The 13,364-nt window shown below is 39.6% G+C and overlaps 1 protein-coding gene and 1 pseudogene across 1 annotated transcript; both read left to right on the top strand.

Annotated features, from left to right (window-relative positions):
* The first annotated feature begins 667 nt into the window (after positions 1-667).
* LOC103729022 lies at positions 668-1,251 on the top strand (annotated as a pseudogene).
* A 9,224-nt stretch (positions 1,252-10,475) lies between these two features.
* On the top strand, positions 10,476-11,412 carry LOC103729009 (olfactory receptor 147-like). Its single transcript, XM_008826981.1, has one exon. The coding sequence runs from the start codon at positions 10,483-10,485 to the stop codon at positions 11,410-11,412; it is 930 nt and encodes a 309-aa protein (XP_008825203.1). The 5' UTR covers positions 10,476-10,482.
* Positions 11,413-13,364: the final 1,952 nt, after the last annotated feature.

The following is a 13,364-nucleotide window of genomic DNA, read 5'->3' as shown; positions in this document are numbered from 1 at the left end:
GATAAAAAATTTCTTTTCATTGGTTTCAAGAGTCTTTATGATTTATTTCTGAAGCATTTTTGTGTGACAAATTTTTTTCTTCTGAGCTCTGAACATTATGTCTGTGAAGTTGAATTCCTTTCTTCATTTTGGACACAGAAGACAGATCAGTCCTCATCTCAGCCCCTCTGACATTTCTTAAGTGAGCTGGGTATCTGACTTTCAGAATGTCATTTCCACCGTGTGTGGGTGGACTGAGGTACCATGTTGACCTTTTTGTCTCATACCATCTTGCTCCATCATGGCTTTGCTAGTTGGGGTAGAAGCTTAGCTCTCCACTAAGTCTGACTGATTCACACGTCAGGGAAAGTAGCGTGTCGCATAGCTTTATCTTATTCAGATTTGTTGCTTCTGAGTAGAAGTTTGGATTTTTGCCTGGTCACAGTGGTGGGTGTCATATTTACACCTGCAATGATCAGGCACACAGGAGGTGGAAGTTCGGTTTTCTACTCTTTTCTGATGATATAGATGAAGCACAGAAATGAATTACTAAATTTAAAACTTCTATACTATGTGTTTTTTGGGTGTTTTCTGATTCTGTTGCTAAGGAAGACATAAATAAATGCTAGTTTTGAATCTTTAGATAGGTGAGTTTCAATGGGAAAATCCATAGAGGTGATGAAGAAAGATGTTTGTATTTTCTCCCCACACCCCCATGTACTATTTCCTCTTCAGCCTCTCCTTCATCGATCTCTGTCACTCTTCTGTTTTTAGTCCACAAATGCTGATGAACTTTGTCTCTGAGAAAAATGTCATCTCCTACGTGGGGTACATGACTCGGCTGTTTTTCTTTCTCTTTTTCTGTCCTCTCTGAAAGCTGCATGTTGATGTCAATGGCCTATGATCACTATGTGGCCATCTGCACTCTATCATGTCCATCAGGTCTGTTCTGTGCTATCTTTTTGCTTCTTATGAGAAGGGCTTTACTGCAGTCTCTGCCCACACAGGTTGTATGCTTGGACTGACCTGCAGTGCTGATGTTGTCAACCATTACTTGGGTGACATACTCCCCCTCCTTCAACTTCCTTGCACCAGCACCTTTGTCAATGAGGTAGGGGTTCTTTCTCGTTGTTATAAGTATTAACGTCACAGTCCCCACTTTTACCATCCTCATTTCTTACATTTTCAGTCTCAATAGCATTCAAATCCACTCAAGGAAGAACAAAAGCCTTCAGTACCTGTAGCTCTCACATCATGAAAATCTCTCTCTCTCTCTTTCTCTCTCTCTCTCTCTCTCTCAACTCTCAACTGCATTTATGCATCTTAAGTAGTCTTCTTCTGAGTCCATGAAGCAGGGAAAATTTCCTTGTATTTTCTGCACTAATGTGTGGCCCATGCTCAGTCCTTTAATCTGCAATTTGAGGAGCAAGGATATCAAGATTGCATTGAGGGAAACCCTGATGAAAAGTAAGAGGAGAGACAAATTGCAATTAGACAGTGACAATATGAAGGAACCAAAGGTCTTAAACTTTTACCTTAAGGGTTATTTTTTGTTTGTTTTGTTTTATAGTACATGCTAGCCTGGAACTTTTGGTGATTTTACTCAACTCAGCCTTCAGTGTTGTTGTGTTTTTTATGAAGAAATTTCTGCTTTGTGAATAATAGTTTTATTGATTCTTTGTGAATTTCATACAATGCATTTTGAGAATGTAGCTCAGTGTTAAGCACTTGCTTAGTATACTTAAGGTTCTGGGTTCTATCCCCTACATCACAACAAGAAGAAAGAAAGAAAAGAGAAAGAAAGGAAGAAAGGAAAGAAGAAAGCATGAGAGAAACATAAAATCGAAGTCTGCACCCCATCAGGATGTGGAGGTGAGACACAAGGGATCTAGAGCAAGCCCTTCAGATTAGACTAGCACGGGCTCAAACTTGAGAAGTGCTGAAGTGATCCTCTAGAGATTGTCTTTATACTTGTAGAACGTCCACAGATAACATGTGTTTTGTAGATGTCTTTTCTCTTTTATATCTGATGCAGTTTTGTTTGTATGCCTACATCCTTGTCACGTCTTACAAATGTTCTAAATAGCTAGTACCATGTTTATTAGTTTTGTTTCTTACATAATCTTTCCATCTCCTGACATTTTCCTAATCTGGAAAATTACAGTGAGTTTCATAAATTACATAAATTTGAATCCAGATTAGAGCCTTTAAACCTAAAAACAGTGGTGGCAAATACAGAAGCTCATTACTGCATAAAGTGTCATCAAATATTTGGAAAAGGAGCATATAGTTCTTAATAAAATTGTTTTTTTGTTACTAAGAAAGCACTGTACATCAATGTAACAAATATTTTTGCCAACATTTTATTTCTCTAATGAGGATTATCATGAAAAATAAGTGTATATTAGCAAAAAGAATAAACTATACTTCTGCAAACATTGTATAGGAACTTGAGCCTTGAGCTTTTTTTTAACTTTTAAAATTTTTATTGAGAATTTCATACATGCATATAAGGTGTTTTGATCAAATCCATGCCTACTTCCATCCCTCCAACTCCTCCATGTCTCCCCATCAATTTTTTCTGACAACTTCGTTTATTCTTTCTTTCTTATTTCTTTTTTTTTAATTGGGGCTTTTTGCTACTCTAATATTCCCCCATCTGAAGAGGTAACCCTAACAGCTTTTAGGGATTAGATAAGAGCCCCCAAATACTTTTGACATTTTTGGCCTTGGAACAGAGTATGTTGCTAAGAGGCCCAAGGACATTTTGACTTTTAGCCAAGAAACTGGCTACTTTTCTTTGGGGTCTTTTTACCCTAACTGCCTAGTCAATTCCTACCTCCTGTTCTTATCACACCATCCTCTGAAGAGGTTACCCAAATTGCCAATAGGGAATTGGGATGCTGACTGCTATGGCTTCTTCCATGCTGAACTCTTAAGTGTAGGGAGAAAAGAAAGTCATTGACTGGTGAATAAGACATGTGAAGGAGAAGTAAAGGCAAGAGTAATTAGCATTACAAGTTCTAGACAGGGAACTAGAAAAAAGCCAGAACAGGCAAATTTCAAATGTTCATATGAGAGTTCATTGGAATTTTTTGACGAGAGCTTCCAAAAGCATCCCTCTATTGGGTTCCTCCTCATTTTTCTTCTGTTTTCCAAGGCTGGAATCAAGAGTGATGGACTCAGGATTTGATTTCAGGCACTTTAATAGCTGTTGGGGTGGCTAGAATCAGTGTGAGTTCCCTCTCAAAGGTTCCTAGATAGGGAGAGAAACAAATTTAGCCATCATTTTAGAACAATAGTGGGTTGTCTCCCTTAGCTACAGGTGGACACTACAGTATTGCAGAACAAGATTTGAAATCTTACATCTGAGCAGCACTTTCCAGTTAGAAACACAATAATCAATGAGAAATAATTATCTAAGTAACATATTATGTGGACTTAAGCCTAATGTCTGGGAAGTGTAATCCCTTGAACTCTTAAAGAAATATCCTGATCACTTTACTCTTTGGTTATACTTTCCTTTTGGGTGTTTAAGACCATACAGTTGGCCCAAATAAACCAAAATTTATTTTTACTCTTAAGGTTATTTGAGGATCGGTTACTCAGGGGTCACGTGGGCTTGGGAGGAGCCCCTGGCTCCTTTTTTTTTTTTTTTTTTTTTTTTTTCTAGTTCCATCTATGTGAAGATAAGTCAAAGGTCCTGCTGGCTTCACTTGGAAGCATGGAGGAAATGTTTCCTCTGTGTTGACCCTCCTCTTTGTAGACTGGACACTGGTTCAAGTCCATCTGTTGGGGTCTCCTTGGTATCCCTGAACAAGAGGACAGGTGACTCACCACAGTTATAGGGTATTTTGAGAGATGCTCCATAGTCCTCTGGAACTTAGTCAACCTTGGAGGGCAAGGGGCAAAAACTGTCCTTTAAGTCCCACTGACTAGATTAGTATAGGCCTCAAAGTGTGGCTGTTAAACAGCCAAGAAGATTAGTTCCACCAGTCTGGTACTTTTAATTACCATGTGCTATGTAGATAAAGCTTGGGCAAAATACAAACATTCTCAAATAAACTTTGATGGGACGTATAATTGAAAGATGGGCGAAAGATCTAAGCAGAAAGTTCTCAAAGGAAGGAGTAAAGATGGCTAATAAACATCTTAGGAAGTGTTCAACATCATTAGTAACTAGGGAAATGCAAACTAAAACCATTCGAAGGTTTCACCTTACCCCAATCGACTGGCTAGGATCAAGAGAACAAATAACACCAAATGTTGGTGAGGATGTGAAGAAAGGGGAATGCTCATTCACTGCTGGTGGGATTGCAAACTCATGCTACCCCTATGGAAAACAGTGTGCAGAACTCTCAAAAAACTAAAAATGAACCTACCATATGACCCGGTTATACCACTCCTTGGCATATACCCAAAGGAGTCGTCCTATTTTAGAGACACTTGTACAACCATGTTTGTTGTTGCTCTTTTCATAATAGCTAAGAGATGAAAGCAGCCTAAGTACCCCCAACTGATGAGTGGCTAACAAAAATGTGGTACATTTACACAATGGAGTTCTATTCAGCAGTAAAGAAAGATGAAATAATGAAATTTGCAGGTAAATGGATGGATCTAGAAACTGTCATACTAAATGAAGTAACACAGGCTCAGAAAAACAAAAGATGTATGTTCTCCTTCATATATGGATCCTAACACCAAATCATTTTAAGTTCCAGGTCCTTTTAATAAGATGATGCTACACAGCAGTCCCTTCTGCATGAAATAACTACCATTGTCAGGATTTCAACTGTGCCTGCTTGCTAAACATCATCACAATTGGGCTTATTGACAATTGTGCTCCTTCATTAAAAGAGGGCCAAACTGGGTTATTGGACCCTCACCGGAGTATCCAGCCACTCTTCCCAGACAACTGTATGTAATTTGGCCCTAGTCACACATAGTCTCCAGGATTTGGGAGTGGCTGAAGTATATAATCTGGGGAAGGCTGGGAAGAGAAGGATTGATCCATGCTGGTTAAAGACTGTCCAGTGTGCATATCCTCAGGTCACACATACACCTCAGTAACCCCTCAGCCATCTCTGTAAGTAAGCTCAGTAAATCATTGGTTACCTAGGAAAAGTTTAATCAAACACTGGTTTGACCCTAGTATCTTAGAAGGGGATAAACATTACTTAGTATCCCCAGGAATAGAATTCTCACAACAGATGGAAAATTTATTTGTTAATGTCATTATGTCTCATAATTATTAAAAAGAAAATGAGAATATAAAAGAAGTTAAAAGGATATGGGAATGGAGATATTTTCCAAAATAGACAGAAAAAATGAGAAAGCCTAAGCAAGTGATGAAGGTCTGTATAGGTTTGTTATGATATATAAAGGATGAGACAAAATAATATACACATAATCTAAAATTTCTAAGGTCATAGTTTAGTCAACTAGTTTAAGGAACAAAATGTATGTCTAGTCAAGGTTTGTCTGAGAACATTTGTTTTTTGCCCAAGCTTTCTCTACATAGCACATGGTAATTAAAAGTACCAGACTGATGGAACTAACCTTCTTGGCTGTTTAACAACTGTACTTTGAGGCCTCTACTAATCTGGTCAGAGGGATTTAAAGGACAGTTTTTGCTCCTTGCCCTCCAAGGTCGACTAAGTTCCAGGGGACTGTGGAGCATCTCTCAAAATGTCCTGTAACCCTAGTGAGTCACCTGTCCTCTTCTTCAGGGAGGCCATGGAGACCCCACCAGATGGACTTGAACCAGTGTCCAGGCATTTAAACTTTTTAACATGATGCAAAGTACATTTAACTTAGAGGCTGTTTCATATAATTTCTCTACTTCTCCAATGTTCTTTTCCATCTATATGTTTATAATACCAGGTGTATTTGAGATTAAGAAACATCTATGGATTTTGGGTGTGTTTGGTTTGTACCAGTAAATATTTATTACCATAAGTGATAATAAAAACAATAACTAATGACAATAAAAAATAGAAAGTTTTGAGTTTGTCTTTAGGAGGTGGAAGATGGTAGCCTTTGAGACGTCTTCTTGGCTGCCTAGCATGAGAAGCAGCCATGAAGAGCGCAGCTTCTTTATATACATTTTGATGCTCAGCAGAGGGCTGGGTTACTCTGAGACTCCCAGCCAATGACCAAGTATGGTGGGTGGCATGTGTTAGGCCTGGCAAGTTCTGCCTAGCGTAGGTCTCTTCTGATAGGGAGTCCTTGCTTTTCTTCTTGTCACCCTGCCTCAGACCTAAAGCTGCCCTCTATACCTGAGATTCTGACCCCATTCTTTCATTTCTCTCTCATCTTTCTAGGTGTTGGTCCAAAGCCTTCATTACTGATTCCTGTTCCTTTTGATTTCATCCTTCACAAGCATTTATCTCAAGACATCTTGAAGTTGAATCATTATTTTTGCATCTTCTTCCAAAGGGGCATTGTTTAAGGAATAGTGATATGACTTCTTGCAGAGCTCAGCTTTTCAACCCATTGTGCATTCTGTGGAGAAACAGAAGGAAAGAAAGGAGGATTGCAACACATCTTAGAGAAGTTCTGTGGGGTTGTTTATTCTATTTTATTTATTTTTTGATGCTGGGGATTGAACTCAGGATTTTGAATGCTGGGCAGAGTTCTGTACCACTGAATTACATCTCCAGTCTGAAAGGCATTTCAGAATGAGCTTGAAGTAGAGGTAAAATTCAGATGACACCCTGGGCCAAGATGCACACAGCAGAGAGATGGCCAAGTGAAAAATGCAATGGCCCTGACAAAAATCTGACTTTAAAGTGTAGAAGACAGTGAGCTATGAGGAAAACTTTCATCTTGATTTTAATATGTGATTATTTTTCTTCGATGGTGAGACTGAAGAATTTCACAATTGTACCATATTTTGGAGTAACTAAAATAATTATACTAAAAATCATAGAAAATTTATACTTTACAAATTTTCTTATTGTGTATGTTACACAGAAGATACATTGTCTACTGTCCATCACTACCTTGAACGGGTTCAAGGAAGATATTCTTCAGTGGATTTGTGCTTGTCAGGGTTAGGTTTCTTTATCTATAATCTTTATATTCATGTGAATATATGATTTTTGAGAAGTTCTAAAACAGGATTTTACTGTTAGAAGATATTATGAGTTAGAAGAGAATATCAGTTAAGAAGTTTAATTGTATCTTAGTAAAATTATTATATCAAACAGACACTTCAACACTTATATTTGTTCTATATTTATCTCACTATTGTAATATGTTTAAAATTGTATTGTCAAGCAGAGTCTGTGTGCCTGCTGACTTCTTCCATTCTTAACAGACACTTCAACACTTATATTTGTTCTATATTTATCTCACTATTGTAATGTGTTTAAAATTGTATTTGTCAAGCAGAGTCTGTGTGCCTGCTGACTTCTTCCATTCTCTTACCACATTCATCACAATGCCTTAGTTAAAAAAGAAGGCTTGGGGCTGGAGAGATGGCTTAGCAATTAAGAGCACTGCTCTTGCAGAGGACCAGAGTTTGGTTCTCAGCACTCACCTAGCAGCTAATAACAGTCCAAAATTCCATCTTTAAGGAACCTGAAATGAGGACATGAAGTTGGGAGAAGGATATGGTAGAGGGGGTTTTGGAGAAGTTGGAGGGGGAATGAAGGATTGATATGATCAAAACACATTGTATGCCTGTATGAAATTCTCAAAGAAAGAATAAAAAAGAAAAAAAAAAAACACAACCAACCAAACCAAAAAGAGTGCTTAACACTTCCTATAAAGCATGTTTTAATGAATTTCCAAGTTCTTATCATTGTTGTACTCTAAGGAATGTCTGTCCTGTGGGGCACAATCCAAGTTTACCCTAAGGTATTTTTGGCCCCTTAGTAATTTTGGAGTGTTATGAATAATAACTGCAGTTCATTTTACCAGTTGCTCTACCTTAAATATAAAAATTTATGATGGAGGGATTTCCAATTTTCCCTTCTACCACTTTATTTACTTTCCAATGAGTTTGTTAAGTCTATACTTTCTTATCTAGAGGATTCTGACCGCGTCTTGTCCTTCTGTGTCCAGTTGTGACTGAATGCAAAATTTTGGTCAATATTTTCACTCTTTCTAATTTATGCTTTTGGGAACAGCATAATTTGCTCAAGGTTAGCATCTTGGAGAAAAAAACTTTTGTTCTTTATTTGTACCCTTTTGTGAGAAGTCTTGCTGAGTCCATCCCTAGCAATGTGTCTTTTAGACACTGTTTACCGGAACTTCCCAAAGCACTACTCTTTAAAAAAGTTTTATTTATTTATTATTATTTTATGCATTTCAGTTTTGTCTGCCTGTGTGTACATATGAGTGCAATGTCCACAGAGGTCAGTAGAGGGAATAGGATCCCCTGGAGTTGGAGTTACTGGAGGTTGTTAGCTGCCATGTGGGTGCTGGGAACTGAACCTGGGTCCTCTGCAAGAGCAGCCAGTGCTCTTAACCACTGAGCCATCTCTCCATCAGCCCCCACTGCTCACTCAGTACTCTTACATCAGGGACTTCCCTTCCTTTCTCCTTTCCTTTCTTTCCCCTCCCCATCCACCCTTTTCTTTTCCCATTCACTGCTTACTGCACTGCCATAGCAACTTACCTGATATTCTTTCCTGTACTCTCCCTCAATATTAATCTAAGTACTGCAGTTGTTTTGTTCTGTGACACAAAAGGAATAAAAACCTTTAATCTTTTGCAGTGGCTTTTCAAAAGGAAGAACTCCTTGGTTTTGGTATTTCAGAACGTCTTTACATTTATTGCAGTGTTGCAAATTGGCCCCTGATCTACAGCTGTATGGGAAAGACATTGCGCAACTGTGCATTCTCAGCAATTCAGGAAGGAGAGAAACATTAGGCTCTTCTGAGTTAGTAGCTCTAATCTGGAGTTCCCTTTGATGGACTCTGAGAGCTCAGCTGTGGTCTTTGCATTCGTCTCTGCTCATGTTCTTGTCTATAAGTAAAAGCATTGACACCCCATAAGCCTTTTCCTGTGGTGCAAAGATTCTGTGTCATATCCTATGTGCATTTTTGGAAAAATGAGAAAGGAATCCTCATTCATTCATTCATTCATTCTTAATTTTTCAAAAAATTTATGTATATAAATATTATGCCTGCATGTAGGTAAGTGCACCTGTGTCGTGCAGTGTCATGCCTGAGGAGGACAGAAGAAGGTGTTGAATCCCCTAGAACTGGAGTTAAGGACGGTTGTTAGCTTCCATGTGGGTGCTGGGATGCGAACCCAGGTCTTCTGCAAGAACAGCCAGTTCTTTTAACCACTGAGTCATTTCTCCATCCTCCCCCATTCATGCCTACATTGGGCATCCACTGTCTGTGTCGGGTATTGCTTTAAGTGATGCAGAAGTAGTTTTGAAGAAAGAAGATAAAATCCTTGGCATTTTGTAACTTGGACTCAAATGTATGGGGGATGTGTCTTGAGAGAAGACACTATAAACAAATGCATGAGTGGATAGAATTTTCTATAATGATGGGAACTAGGAAGAAACCACTGCATATCGGACAGGTTTCTTGCTTTTCTATTTGGAAAGTGCCCAAATTGGTAGGAATAAGAAATATAAAACTATATACCACCAAGAAGATAGTTCCATTTTTACCAAACTAGTCTTTAAGTGCTAGGAAGCTAGTATGTTTGGCTTCAAATCCTGATCTCTGGGGTAAACCTTGGTAAACATAGGTCTTTAAATTTTTAATCAGGTCCCTAGCATTTAGAAGTTCATGGAAACCCCTTGGGACATATTAGCATATGATTCTTTTTGCATCAGTGGGTGCTATTTATTAACCCATAGGCTGGAGAGGACACACTGGGCAAAGCCACCACCAGAAATCACGCTTTGTAACTCATGGCTTCTCCGAACCTCCAGGTGTGAGGGCTGTGCTCTGGTTCACTCAGGCTAAAATTCATTTTCCTCACCACCACAGATCCCCTGACCTAATAACAACAGAATAAAGTATTTTTTTCTGAGCTATATATCTTTAAAGTCCATCAGCACCACTTATACTTGCCCCTCTGTGACAGTAGAGAAGAGTTAACAAGGTCTCATGCAGTCGCCAGGTACAAGGGTACGTATGTACTCTTGTTCTTTTTCCAAACCACTTCTGAAGGAGCCACTGGGTCCTTGACATGCCTCATCTCTTCTCTGCTGAGATCTCCACTGAGCCTGATGTGGGAGGTGGACAGTCAGGGTAGAAGGAGAGCAAGGATGATGCAGAGCCAAGAGTGCTCATTTGCACCCCAAATCTTGTTCCCACAGAAATGGCCTTCCGTATATTTATTTTATGTTCATCTCTGTACTTTCAGTTTCATAAAATGGAGAAAACAAAGGCAGAGAGAAAGGTGGGCTTGAATTCATCCTTCTGTTCTGGTTCTTCATCTCATTTTAATGTGATGGGCTGGAGAGGAGTGGGATCTCATTTTAACATTACTGTTTCTCCTTTTCTCACAGAAAGGACCTGGGGAAGAATGGCCTCAGGCAATGACTCCACTGTGAAGGAGTTTATCCTGCTGGGCTTAACACAGCAGCCAGAGCTCCAGCTGCCTCTCTTCTTCCTCTTCCTGGGAGTCTATGTGGTCTCCGTGCTGGGGAACCTGGGCTTGATTGTTCTGATTGTTTTGAATCCTCACCTGCACACTCCCATGTACTACTTTCTCTTCAACCTTTCCTTCACAGATCTCTGCTACTCCTCCGTCATAACCCCCAAAATGCTGGTGAGTTTTGTGACACAGAACCTCATCTCCCATGCTGAGTGCATGACTCAGCTCTTTTTTTTCTGCTTCTTTGTTATTGATGAATGCTACATTTTGACAGCAATGGCCTATGACCGATATGTGGCCATATGTAATCCCCTGCTTTACAAGGTCATCATGTCCCCTCAGGTCTGCTTCTTGATGATGGTGGGTGTGTATGTGATGGGGTTTGTGGGTGCCATGGCACATACTGGCAGCACACTGAGACTCACCTTCTGTGATGGCAACATCATCAATCACTACATGTGTGACATACCGCCTCTCCTGAAGCTCTCCTGCACAAGCACCTCCATCAACGAGCTGGTGGTTTTCATTGTGGTGGGTGTGAATGTGATAGTGCCCAGCCTGACTGTCTTTATTTCCTACACCTTGATTATCTCTAATATTTCCTGCATCCATTCTGCAGAGGGAAGGTCAAAAGCCTTCAGTACCTGTGGCTCTCATATAATTGCTGTTTCTCTTTTCTTTGGAGCCTCAGCATTCATGTATCTAAAGCCTTCGACTGCATCTGTGGATGAAGATAAAATATCCACAGTATTTTATACCATTGTGGGTCCAATGCTGAATCCTTTCATCTACAGTTTGAGGAATAAGGATGTCCACATTGCAGTGAGAAAGACTTTGAAGAAAAGAGTGTTTACCTGAGTAGAATCTATGTTTATTATAGATGTCAAGTGTTAGAGCATGCGATACTGCAATATTTACAACTAGAGAGGACTGGACGAGTAGCTCAGCGGTAGAGTGTTTGCTTACATGTACGAAGTCCTGGGTTTGACCCATAGTACTGCAAAATATTAAGGGCAACAACAAAGAAAACAACAGCAAAATCCATAAAATTATGGAGAGAATAGTATGGAAGAAAAATAAAACCATTTACATTATGCAAAATTATTTCAATCACAGAGAAAATTTCAGAAGTAAAGACTGTGTGGAGGATGATTAGTTCATCATCCTTTTAGAGTAGAAAGTAGAGTTTATCCTGTAATTTTCCAGTGTATTTTCAGAAATCATGAGATTCTTTTTTCAGTATTGAAGGCTGAATAAAGATATATGTGTGACCATCTATCAGTGAGGTATACTCTAAGAAGTCTAAGCATTTAAGTAGAAAAAGTTGACCGATGATAAATTGAGAACTGGCAAGTAATGAGATTTAAAAAAAATCTATGTATAGTTTTGTTTTATTTTTTGTGCTGGGGATCATATCCAGGCCCTCTTACATGCTGTGCAAGAGCTCTTCCACTGAGCTAAACTTTCAGCCCCACTGTGATATCTTTGACTAAGATGCATCCAGAGTTGTGTAGCTGTGCCACTGAGACACTGATTTTAATAGTTTTAGAGATGGTGACTTACTAATTCATTTAATAAGACTCTGGGAAGGATTGTAGGAGATTTTATTTTAGAACGTTCCTTTGTTTCTGCAAAGAACCAGTATGGAGAGGAAATGCCCTTTCACTTGGGTTCTTTGTAGTCTGAAAGCAGTTTGGGAATGGGAAGCTGATGGTTTAGTTGTGATCCTAGTGCCTAAGGACTGGAAACAAGACACAAATTTAGAGCATTAGAGCAGTTAGGGTAAAAGGAACTTATCTTGGGTTTTCCCTCATGGATTTTGTTGGGAAACCCTGCTGTTAGGGTTGTAGTTCTCCATGTCCGGATAGCCCTGAGGGGCTCGGCGCCAAATGGAAGGACTCCCCTTTTCAGCAGGGGGCCTCCTGCTCTTTTCCTGGCTCACCTGGAAAGTGCCACCAAGCACGGATGCCTGACCTTATCTGGAACATGACCTTTGGCATAGTTACCTGGAGTAAAAACTACCCCCAGGTTTTTTCTATATGATAATCAGGCATTGCCTGATAGTCTGGAAGATAGGAGCCCACTGCCACATGTAAATAAACCATACTATGAGCACCTATCAACTGAGGCTTTCGCTACTGCCTCCACACTATAAATTCTCTAGTTCTCCCACTAATAAACAGAGCTGTTTCACTGTGTCTGGAGTTGTATCACTGCTGCTTCACTGCACCTGGGACCAGTCTCCCCGGAAGGGCTTTCTTCCATCAGTGCTCACTGGCCGTCCTGACCCTGTTCGCCGCTTCTGCTCTCCCTGCCCTCGTGGGCCAGTGGCCAATGACCTACGAAGAGAGGGAGAGACTCCCGCAGATTTGAGGGCAGGTATACGAGTACAAGAACGTGCTGTCTTCACTGGAAAGAATTTGACTACAATAGGTTACCAGTAATCAGTAGAGGTGTTTTGTACTTTCCTCAAATAAATTATATAATATTAGTTTACTAATAGTCTGTTATTTTTATTTCCATTGTATCAGAGTTTTTGATATAGTGATATAATTTATTTAATCAGCAAATATAAACTGACCATGTGTCTTGTTTTAGATATCCTAATATATAGGACTTGTTTAAACATCAAAATTATAACTGTGAAGGGGCTGGAGATATTGCTCGGTGGTTAGGAACACTTACTGCTGTTCCAAAGGACCTGGGTTTGATTCCTGGAACCCACATGGCAGCTCACAATTGTTTGAAACTCCAGTTCCAGGAAATGTGATGACCTCTTTTGGCATCTACAGGCATTTCATACATGTGGT

This window comes from Nannospalax galili, unplaced genomic scaffold (assembly GCF_000622305.1).
Source record: "Nannospalax galili isolate Female #2095 unplaced genomic scaffold, S.galili_v1.0 scaffold1832, whole genome shotgun sequence".
Lineage (NCBI taxonomy): Eukaryota > Metazoa > Chordata > Mammalia > Rodentia > Spalacidae > Nannospalax > Nannospalax galili.
Note: the sequence above shows the minus strand (reverse complement) of the source record. Positions and strands in the feature narration are given on the sequence as shown.

Coding starts and splice junctions, on each gene's coding strand:
- LOC103729009 (XM_008826981.1), top strand. CDS start 10,483: ATGGCCTCAGGCAATGACTCCACTGTGAAGGAGTTTATCCTGCTGGGC.